Raw genomic sequence first — 11,654 nt, 5'->3', positions numbered from 1 at the left:
AAATAAATTAAAAAAAAAATTTGTATCAATAGACCAAAGTCCCCAGATTCAAATGTTTCTCTATAGTCAAGAAATTCAAAGAAAACACAATAATACACATAATCCAGACTCTCTGCATATTTTCCATTTATATGTGACTTTTTCTATTACTTTTAAACATTTATTTAATTATTTAAGTTATTATTAATTTATTTAAATTAATTTTATTTAATTAATAATTTTAATATTTGTTATCTTTACTCCTTTAATCTATAACCATCTGTACTCTTGTCTATACTCTTTTCCCTCTCTCTCCCAAGCCTACGTAAATATTTTAAACACACTATGACCCATTCAGAGGCTTATTTTTGTTTGAAACTGTCTTTATTGAGTATCTATAATCATTTTCTGACCAGGCGCGCCTTTTTTTGTTTTAGGGCTAAGTGGGTGTAGCTAAGACCAACTCTCAGGCTCTGCCTGTTAGCTCCGCCCTGTTCAACATGATGGGGATTATGTTCACTGCCTCTGCTAGCCGTGCTCACTGCCCCGGCTCCAGGGACGCAGCAGGTCTTTGTCACCATTAAGCAATTTGTAACACGCTGCTCACAGACCCTATTTAAGTGTTCCATAACAGGACATCCTGAAAGTGCCAGAGCCGTTTGTGCCATCAGCACAAACCAGGAAGCCAGCTCTTAAAGAAGTCATGCCTCTGCTCGCTGCCAGCAAATAGAGCCTATCTGAAAAAAAAATGTGGCTACCAAGAAGCTCCAATAGACTCCTATTTTTGTGGGTCTAGAAGTCCCCCCTTTTTTTCTTCCTTTCTTAGGCTTTATGTGAATGTATGTTGCCAAACACTGGGTGTCATTTTGTAAATGGAGATTGTTCATTTGTTTCCACAGCCGCCCAGGAACTATATTAATTACAACACTATTTGGCCAATAGTCTAGGCGTATTTCTAGCTAGTTCTTATATCTTAAATTAACCTATTCTATTTATCTATGTATCACCACAAGGCTGCGGCCTACCGGTAAGGTTTTACTGTCCTTCTCCTTCAGAAGCCACATGTTGTCTCCTTGGCTCTGCCTAATCTCTCTCTATATTTCTCTTCAGATTTCCCGCCTAACTTTACTCTGCTCAGCCATTGGCTGAAACAGCTTTATTCATCAACCAATAAAAGCAACACATATACAGAAGGACATCCCACATCAGGGTATACTCTGAATAAAGTTATTGCATTTTTAGGCTCCATTCTCCATGTTCTACCGTCTCTGAAATGGTAAGCAGGAGGGAAAAAAGAAAATTTAGTGGGGGGAACTTATTAACTAGGCCAAACATGAGGATGAGATGATGGCTGTAGCTCTGGTCCTCCAGTACTCAGCAGTTCCAGGAAGTGTATCAACCAAATCCACCCTGACAGATGCAAAGAAATACTTCCTTTACCTTTTGTTTGTTGCACAATAAGGCCTGGATGGTCTAGAATAGAATGGCTCATATGTCTAGTGGTCTGAAAGCTGTTTGTTCTAAAGGCTCGTGCTTGAATATGGAGCAACTCGTTAATATATCCGTTGGAGTGGTGTCCTTGTATCTGTTGGCCATCAGGTCAACTGGGAGTTATTTAGTCAGAGAATGTCTAGTAACAAGAGAGGGGAGGTCCCTATTCTCTTCACTTCACATTTCCTAGCACCCATTCCTAGAATGGGGCAAAGAGTAATCTGTCTCAGCTACTGACATCATAGGGGTTGTTTTCCTAGACCCACAACTGTAACCTGGAGAGGAACTAAAACTAAAGAGATTGGCAAGAAGCTAGATCTCCCTAGGGTCCTGCAGGCTATGTGAAGAAATCTAGGCCTTAATCTCAAGAGCAATGTGAAGCCATAAAATGTTTTAGAAGGAAAAATATAACTTTTTGGGCTGCAAAAAGAACAGCAATACTTCTAAGTTCTGACAGGAAGAATAGTGAAATATAACACTTTAGTCACAGAATGTTGAATTAATGGAAAGACTTTTTTTTAAAGAAAAAAAAATGGGCATGCTGCTTTGAACACATTCCTGTGCATTCATGAGTTGGAAACTTGAGTCTTAACACAATACTGTTAGGAGGAGAGGATATTAGGTCATGATGGCTCTGCCTTCATGAGCAGAGTAGTGTTATTAATGGATGATCTAGATAGGCTTCTTCCAAAAGCAAGTTTGTCCCTTTCTTGCTTCTCTTGCTCTTCCTCTTTCTGCCATAGAATGATGAATCATGAAGGTACCAAGATAGGGGCTGTCAATCTTAGACTTCCTCACATGTGTGTACTCATGCATATGTATGGCGGGCAAAGGACAACCTCAGGTGTCTTTTTTTTATCTTTTTAAAAGATTTATTTATTATTTATACAGTGTTCTGGTGCCAGCAGGCCAGAAGAGGGCACCAGATCCAGATCTCCCTACAAATGTGTTGGGAGCTACCATGTGGTTGCTGGGAATTCAACTCAGGACCTCTGAAAGAGCAGGCAGTGCTCTTAACCACTGAGCCATCGCACCAGCCCCTCAAGCGTCTTTTTTTCCCCAGGAGTTGTCCCTCTTGTTTTTGGAGAGAGGGTCTCTCACTGGCCTTGGATTAGGATGAAGCTAAAATGACTGGCCCTACAGCCATGAGGATCTACCTATCTCTGGGATTACAGGCACATACCACAGTGTCCAGCTTTTTTACATGGGTTCTGGGAATGGAATTTAGGTTCTCACGCTTGTGTACCAAGTACCTTGAAGACTTATCTATCACTCAGCCCCATGAGTATTTTGTTTGCTGTTTTTTAATGAGCACTCAGTCTCAGGTATTCTATAACAACAACCAAAATAGAATAAGGGGCTGGAAATATAGCTTAGTAGCAAAGTGTTTACCTAACAAGTGTGGGCCCTTAGGTTCACTCCCCAAGACAAAACAAAACAAAAAATACGCTAAGAAAGTGGGTGAGACTTGAATTTGCTTGAATACTGAAGATTCAACATTGCAAGAGGCTAATGGGAGATTTCTGAGAACTAAGGAGGACCTGAGTTCAAATCCATAAAACTTCAGTGCTATGGTGTGGCAGAGACAGGAGGATCTCTGGGGCTTGCTGGCCACCAGCTTAGTTCCAGATTCAGTGAAAGACCCTGTCTTAAGGCAATAAGGTACAGAAGGGTAAAACAGGACACCCAAGGTTCTCTTCTGGGCTCCATGTGTATGTCCCCACCCCCACAAATTAAAATTAAAAACGTGATGACTATTCTTAGTTATCAACTTAACTATATTTGGGATGAACTACAATCCAGAAATGGAGGGCATATCTGTGATTGGATCTTGGGGTGGGATGACATACACCTCTGATTAGGATCTTAAGTTGAGAAGACACTTGCCTTTAATCCAGATCTTGAGGTGGAAAGACATACCTTCAGTCTAGCTACACCTTCTGCTGGAAGCCTATATAAGGACACGAAAGAAGAAAGCTCTTTTTCTTTGCCTGCTTGCCCTCGCGTTGCTAGCGCATCCATTCCTTTGCTGGCATTGGAGCTACTTCTTCTGGACTCCAGCATACACAGAAGACCAGCAGGGACATCCAGCCTTGTGGGACCGAGCAACCACTAGATTCTTGAGCTTTCCATTCACAGCTAACCATTGATGGATTAGCTGGACTGCAGCCTGTAAGTCATTCCAAAAATTCCCTTTATGTGTGTGTGTGTGTGTGTGTGTGTGTGTGTGTGTGTGTGTGTGTGTGTGTAGATATATAGATAGAGATTCATTCCTGACTAATACAAAGCACAACAACTGAAAGGTTTTCCTTTTTACTACCCCTTTATAATCACCCTTCATATTTTTCCAGTTTCAAGAGTGTAATTTTGTGACTGACTTGTGTCACTCAACAAAATGTCTTTATTATGTTATATCTAATGCCAAATTGCTATAGCTAGCAATTTTGCACTCCTCTTCCTTGCTGATCATGGATCTGCTAACATCCCCTTGGTGCATAATACAACTGTCCTACCGGTTAGTGAGTTGGGCTCCAAACCTAGTATCTTTCCTAACTCTCCTCTAACCTACACACCCAGAATACCAGACTATCCTGGCAACTTCACTTTCAAAATAGACCTGAAATCTGACCACTTCTCCCCCGCCGTAATGACGTCATCTACTTCAGGACATCATCATCTTCTTATCTTCCTCCAGGATTATTGCTTCCCTCTTTATCTGTCTAGCCTCATGATTCACAAGCTTCTGCGCCACAACTAGAACGGTTCGGTTAAGAGGTTTAAATCTGATCAAATTATTTTTTTGGCTCAAAACCTTCCATGGTGTTAGTAATGACTGGCAAAAATAATTTTATGTCTACTGTAGTCTGCATAGTTGAGCACTTGGCTAATTTCTTATGTAATCTCTATCACTTGCCCCTCACTCGACCATACAAGTCAGTTTTCTATGAGCATTGTTTCCTTGTTACTGTTCGTGCTACTCTTCCTGTTAATCTGTCAGACACGTTCTTACCTCAAGGCATTCAAATATTGTCTCCTATGTTTGAACATTCTTTCTGTAGATATCCACTAGATGTGGGTCACCCCTATGAAGTCAGTCCCATTTCGGTTTAAGAGCACCTTATCAATGAGTTCTTCTCCAGAATCTAAAAATAGAAGTTGCCTGACACAATTGTTTAATCTTTACCCTGCTTTGTTCTGCAAAGCACTTATCGGGCACTATGTATTTGGCTTCCTTTCTGCAGAACCAGTAAAGACCACTGAAAGCAGGAAATGAGTTTTGTTTACTGCTCAATAAACACTGAACTGAGGACCTGGCCGGGCATGCACAAGGAATTTGGTATTTTTGATTGCATAATTTATAAAAGGGAAAAACAGGCTGGGAACACACACAAGTAGATGTCTAGATTTTAGGGCACTCTCTATTTTCTGTTACTTATATGCTAAGGTAATCAGGGGAAGTTGTATGTGAATACAGAGTTAGAGATTCACAGAGATGGTGAGGATCAAGCTGAGAAGAAGAATATAATGAACTTTGAAGCCACCTTTAGAATTCACTTTAAACGGATAATTTAGTGGCTCCAATCTTTTCAATCAGATCATTTTCTATGGCAAGATACAGGTGTGAAAAGTATAAAGTCTCTTCTGGTTAGAAGTCTTAGTTGAGGAAAAGAAAGGTTGGGGGATTGAAAGATTGGGGTTGTAATGAAATGCCACTGAATCTAGGATAAGGAAGGAAGTAGAGGAGGTTAAAGTGTAAGAGATAAAGGAGATGTTTTCAGCAGATTGGAGTTTCTGATAAAAGTCCAAGAGCGATGGTATCACGTTTGAGCAATGTGGGAGGAAATGGTTCAGTATTTCCTGATACACACTAAAAAAACCACAGTTTTTAATAATAATAATAATAATAATAATAATAATAATAATAATGAAAACTCCATCGAGGACTCAGGAGATGGATTCGTCAGTAAAGTGTTTGGCACCAAAGAAGAAGGGCCTAAATTTGGATACTCAACACCTAAGTAAAAAGCCTAGTGTGCTGCACACCTGTAATTCTACCGCTTGGAGAGGTAGCGACAGGAGGATTTCTGGAGCTTGCCGGTCAACCACTCTTGCTAAATAGGTGAGCTACAGATTCAGTGAGAGGCCTTGTCTCAAACAAACAAACAAACAAACAAACAAACCAAAAACCAAAACCAAAAGGAAAGGAAGGAAAGGAAAGAAACCCCAGGTTTTGACTGGGATTGGAAATCGGGTGTAAGGCTCAATGTTAATTGGACCTTAGACTCTGGATCAAGGAAGATGATCAGAGGGGAGAAAGTTAAACCACGGAGGTGCCACGCATAAACTGATAGGTTCACTATAACCAAGCGTCGCAGAAGCAAGGCTTTTTTGTGTGTGTTGTTGTTTTGTTTTTTATTTTACAAGCGGTGCCAGGATTAGTCACATAACCCCTACTTTTAGAAACCGGAGGAAAGAAAAATTTTAACTCTGGTGATTAGGGCGGAATTGAGGATGGAGGTGGCGCTCCAGGGGTTGCAGTAGCCCCTGGGGACGGGAAAAATCTCAGTCTAGAATAATTCAGAGATAACCTGATAAAAAACAGGAATGCTTAATGAAGACTGGCTGAAAGATAGCACTCTTAACCCCTCTCTTTAACTTATTGCAAGGAACGTCCAACCTCCGCAGCCAGAAAGCAGAGTAGATGTAGTTACCCTGCTTATTTTCAACTCCCCACGAAAGCACTCTCACCGGACCGCCTCTGTGTCTGCGCTCTCCCATTGGCTGACGCTTCCGCCCGCCTTAAATAGCTTCCGCCCCGGGTCTAACCGGAGGGCGGACCCTAGGAGTCACTTCCGCCTCGTACCCCACCTCCCACCACCTCCTTCCCTTTTTAGCTGCTTCCGGCCTCAGGCCCCGCCCCCGTCCGCGAGGCCCCGCCCCCGACTGCCCCTCCCCCGCCCGAGGCCGATGGCCCAGCCCCCGCGGCACCGCTTCCGGTGTGGGCCCCGCCCCGGCTGTGGCCCCCAGCTGCGGAGAAGTCGGAGGCTCAGCTGCTGCGCCGGGGCCTGAGCGGCTGCCTCCTTCCCAACCGCGAGCCCGAGCCCGGAACGCTGCGCATAGGTGAGCTACGCGGGTCTGGGTTCTTTCAGCCGCGGCGGGAGCGGGGCTGTGGCAGGTGGAGGGGACCGAAATGGGAGGCGAGGCAGGTGTGTAGGGGAGACGCGGGCCAGCGAAGCGGGGGGACCGCTGAAGAAGAGTGCGAGCGCCGGGAGGAGTCCTATCCTCCCGGTGCCCAGAGGAGTGATCTGAGATAAAGAGATGGGGAAGGTAAGGGACCCCCGGGGAACCTCAGGGCGAGCTTAGATGGAGTTGGGATGCTTGGAGAAGAGCCTGGAGATTGGCAGAGATGGTTTGGTGGGAGTAAAAGTGATAGGGCTCTATTGGGAGGGGGTAAAGAATGGACGGAGAGGCTCGAGGGGGTCGGTCGGGGACGGAGCTGCTGGAAACGAAGGTAAGGGAAATGGTCAGCAAGGCCGGGCTCAAGCGGCAAGCAGTTCGTTGCGCCCCGTTTGGAGGTCCGGGAAGTTTAGAGGATAGAGCGAGGGCTGAAGGGATGAAGTGGTTTAGATTTCTGAGGCGTAAATTCTCTAAATGTTGGTAGTATTGTTTGGATTATTGGCTGCTTAGGGGTTGGGATGAGATGAGCTCTGTTCTGGAGAATGAGCCCATTGAGTTGTAGAACCGAGTCATTTCTTACTAAAGAAAGAGGCTACGGGACACCTCCCCTTCGGCTGAGGGGCAGCCCTACCGAGAAGATGGTGCCAACCAGACAAGAAACGTTTGTGCACTGACTGGCAGGAGTTGGTTGGAATACTTCCATTATGTTGGTTGACGTTAATGAGTGTATGAATATTTTTAAATCACCAGTGAATTGTTACTCTTTTGTGTGTGTGTGTGTGTGTGTGTGTGTTTTGTTTCTGTATTTTTGTCCCCAAAGTGGCTTTTTAGATGAATACTTTTGCCAACTGGGTGTAAATCCTTCAGGCTTTCTTACGGAATAAGAGCTAAAGCAGAATGAAAGTATTGCTGCAGGCATAACTTACACTTTCCAAACTGCTAAAGAGGAAGTACGGGCAGTAAGAGGCAAATTGGAATTTGAATCTTTTAACCGCCTGTGAAAACTACAACCGAGTGCTTCTAAGAAACAAATTGAGGATCATCTAGCATGACTCTGGTTGTTTTTTGGTCTCCTCCCCCCACCAGCTTTAAAAATTGTACCCCGATAAGCATGTAGAAATTTACAGATCAAAGCCATTTTTCTTGCTGGGGATTACTTCCCCCGTGAATATTTGAAGATGCTGAAGATTTCATTTTCTTCTTCATTTCAAGATGCTTTCACTCCATCTTCCAGCTCAGTCCTAAACCACTGGGACAATGCAGATATCAAGTCCCAACCTGCACAGGGCAGCTCTCCCTTTCATGTGGCAACAAAATTGCACACCCCAGTGCCAGTCCTCTTCACCCTAAAATTTACTTTGGCATGGTAATCCATTCACTTCGGAAGGCTTGTGAGAAAATATAATTTAAGTGAGGCTTGTTGAAGGTGGGAGCCTGAGAAGGGTTAGAGGTGGCAGGGTGTGAAAGGGGTTTGTGTTTGGAGACGAATTGGTAAGAATGCAGATAAACCTGCCCCCAGAATACTTTGGGACTGGAAGCCTTCTCTTGCTGTATTCATCAAATAAATATAGTAGAAATGAATCAGACAGAAAGAGGATGTGAGGAGATTGACTTGTGGTTTATAAAAAATGTAGCATTGACTTGTTTAGGCAATATTGGTACCTGTTTCAAATTAATTAACTTTAAAATCTCCAGAGGAATTCCCCCCCCCCCGTTTGTTTTTGAGGGAAGCTTGCAATTTGAGACTCTTGCCTCCTTGCATGTTTCTTTCTTTCATGTTGTTGAAACCGGATTCTTTTGGAGGCTATAATGTCCACTTAGCCTGGTTCAGTCCACTCAACAAACTGGCTGGCAATTTGATCTGGGAAATTTGTGAAGTTTTAAACCAAGAGCAGTTTGCTTGATCTTGCTTTTTCTGTCAGAAAAGTCATTCTGTCTATCTCGTATAGCTCTGTGTCTAGCTTGAATAGGAGTCTCCTTCTCCAGAGAGTCTGGGAAATATAAGCCATATTCTTTCTTTTGCAGGCAGACTATTCTTTGCCTTTGTAATTTCAATTTTCATAGTTACTACAAATTCTATAATTCAACACCTGTACAGTGCAAGTCCAGTAGATAACTGTTTGATAAAGTAGAGAGTAAGAGAGATAAGAACTCAGTTGTTAGCAGACTTAAATGTTTTCTGGATTTCCTTTTTTTAAAATAAAATGTTTAAATCTACCCCTACCAAGATTTGCCCCCTTTTTCCCCTCTTAGATCCTGTTCTCTTTTTTATAACTTTCCCTCCCCACGCTCCAAACAAACCCCTAGAACTTACTCATCTTGAAAGTAGGGTTTAGGAGCATTTAGTATTCAGAACTTTACTGGAGAAGAGACAATCTTTTATACCTGTTTTACATAGTTTTTTCCCCCCTTCTTTCTCCCTTGTGGTTTTGGTTACTCACTTAAAATATAGACCCAGTGTGCCTGCTGGTCTGTGCCCAGGTTGAGAGCCATGCCAGTCTGTGGGTGAAGTCTGAGACAGTAATGGAGCCTCTGCAGCAGCAACAAAAGCAGCCACACCAGGCTCCTCTACAGATGGATGCCAGAGAGAAGCAGAACCTGCAGACAAGAGAAGCACAGTTGCTGTATGCCCCCAAACTAACCACCCAGCCTACTCTCCTTTCTGTCACACCTGGGAGACCTTCTGGTAGCCCTGTTCTGGGCCCCTTAGCCAGAGTTACACCAGCCACACCAGTGACCCAAGTATTTGAGCAGAGCAGCATCAACTCCGAACCCGAGGAAGAGGAAGGAGGTCTGGAAGACGAAGATGGAGATGATAATGTTGCAGAGGTGGCTGAGAAAGAGGCCCAGGCTGCTTCCAAATATTTCCATGTCCAAAAAGCAACTCGCCAAGACCCCAGAGCAGCACCCATGTCCAGCCTGCTTCCAGCACCTGGACTCCCACTACAGGGACAACAAGCTAAAGAAGACCATACCAAAGATACTTCCAAGGCCCCACCTTCCATCCCCACAGCTGGGCAGTCGAGCTGGAATCTGGATGAGCAGCTTAAGCAGGTCAGTGTTTCTGCTATAGGAGGAAGGCCATTGTTCTACCTAGAGGTCAGCCACAGAGGGTGCTGGGTGGGCAGGAGCTGGGAATACGCCTTTTCACCCCATGTCACTGACCTAGATAGAAATAGTCTGAAGTTTTTCTCTGCATTTGTTTGCTTGATCTGAGAGTATAGTTCCATGATAGTGTCAGGAGCTAGATTCAGTCTCTAGGACCACAAAAACATTAAGTGATGGTTCTTTTTATTAAAGCATTAGAGTGTACAAGTTACTAATGTGTCTGGTTTGTTCCAAGTTTCTGTTAAAGAATCTTTCCTCTATTTTTTTTTAAAGGAAGAATGAGGTAACAGCTGTGTTTCATTACGACTATCTAAAAAACAAAGTGGCTGGTTCACACTTGTAATTCCAGCACTTAGGAGGTGGCAGTAGAAGAAGCAGTAGAAAAGGTTGGGTGTGTTAGTGTATACCTGTAATCTCAGTACTTGGTAGGTAGAGGCAAGCAGATCTCAGTGAGTTCAAGCCTAGTCTGAATACTAAGTTCCAGGCCAGCCAGGACTACATGGCGAGACCTTGTCTAAAAATTTTTAAATAATGAAATTTATGGTTCTGATTAGTTTTCCTAGTAGGAATGTAGAATAATTTTCCCTGTTAGTTTTTTAGCTCTAAGTAAACCCAAGATCATGTTTTTCGGTTGTTTTGAAGTTGAATATAGCTGCTAAAAAGCACTTCTGAATATTTCTCAACAGAGAGCATTATAGACATGATTCTGTTATTTTTTTTTACATCGTCTGGTTGAAAAGAGGGAAGGGAGACCTCAGAATTCCCTTTCTACTCAAAGAAAGCTGAAATTAGTTCCAAACATGGTTGAATATTAGAGTCAACTGTAGGGTTTACTTGTTTCTTTGGAGGGCACTGCTAGGGAGCAGCGTGCGAGAAGGAAGCTTTTTATAAGGCAGACCTTGGAGTCCTAGTAACTGAATAATTTTGGAGGATAGACCCTAAGGATGGATCTCTTTTCAACTAAGCCTTTGTCTTTATAATTTCTTTGTGACCTACACTGATGTTTTCCAGTGGTCAAAATATGAGAGTAATGGTAAATTCTTCCAGGGTGGCTTGTTGGTGCTATAGACAGGACATTCATGATAAGGCTACTAGTACCTAGATATTCTGAGTTTACATATATACTGTCTCTGTAATCCAGTGATGCTACTTAGAAGGCATTTGTGAAAATATATGGCTTACAAAAGGGCAATTGCAAAGTAATAGTTGACAAGAGGTCCTTTGGAAACTGAAAAATAAATAGACATCTTTGTCTCAAGGAGCCCTGTGCAGTTTACCTGAGTTTTATACAATAGCGTCAACAGCAGGCTCTAATCCCATCTCTTCATGTCTGTTCATTGATATTTTGGTAGCATTTTAAATTGTTCTGAGCCTGTGTTTTATCAATTGCAGATTGAAAATAATGAAGCTAGATATGGTTTATATTCATAAACTCTAAATTTGTGAGGCTGAAATAGGAGAGTTATGAGTTTATTTCTCAAGGACATTGTAAAGGGAGAGCAAGTGAGCCATGTGAATGCCTGTCTGGTGCCAAGCATTTGGCGGATGTACTGCACAAGTTGTCTTGTACAATTGTCATGCCTTCCTCTTCCATGTCCTAATGGGCATCCCTCTGAAGCAGAGAAGGCACTGGGAGACACAGATCACCCAAGGGGGTACCTGCAGAGCTAAGACTAGAATCAGGATCCCAGCTTCCACGACAGCGGCACCTGGCCACCAGCCCAGATCTGCCTTCTGCCTGATTTCTTTGGTTTAGTAAAACATCTGTGAATTGCCGGCAGCCCCTGCACTGCTGTGTAGTTGGCACTGTTCCATGGTGGCCGCTGAGTCAGCTCATAGCAGGAACCGCCCTGACAGCGCTGGGAAAGTTCAGGCCCGAGGCGGCTGCTGCCCCCGCC

The 11,654-nt window shown here is 43.4% G+C and overlaps 1 protein-coding gene across 1 annotated transcript in view; it reads left to right on the top strand.

Moving 5' to 3' along the window:
* Positions 1-6,493: 6,493 nt before the first annotated feature.
* The window catches only part of Arid3b (AT-rich interaction domain 3B), a 49,518-nt gene continuing 44,357 nt past the window's right edge, over positions 6,494-11,654 (top strand). Inside the window, exons 1-2 of the mRNA XM_005369461.3 lie at positions 6,494-6,591; positions 9,101-9,702. Of these exons, the coding sequence (XP_005369518.1) occupies positions 9,172-9,702 (531 nt within the window). The 5' untranslated portion in view covers positions 6,494-6,591; positions 9,101-9,171. The remainder of the gene's footprint in view (positions 6,592-9,100; positions 9,703-11,654) is intronic.

Source organism: Microtus ochrogaster, unplaced genomic scaffold, assembly GCF_000317375.1.
Source record: "Microtus ochrogaster isolate Prairie Vole_2 unplaced genomic scaffold, MicOch1.0 UNK49, whole genome shotgun sequence".
Taxonomy (NCBI): Eukaryota; Metazoa; Chordata; class Mammalia; order Rodentia; family Cricetidae; genus Microtus; species Microtus ochrogaster.
Note: the sequence above shows the minus strand (reverse complement) of the source record. Positions and strands in the feature narration are given on the sequence as shown.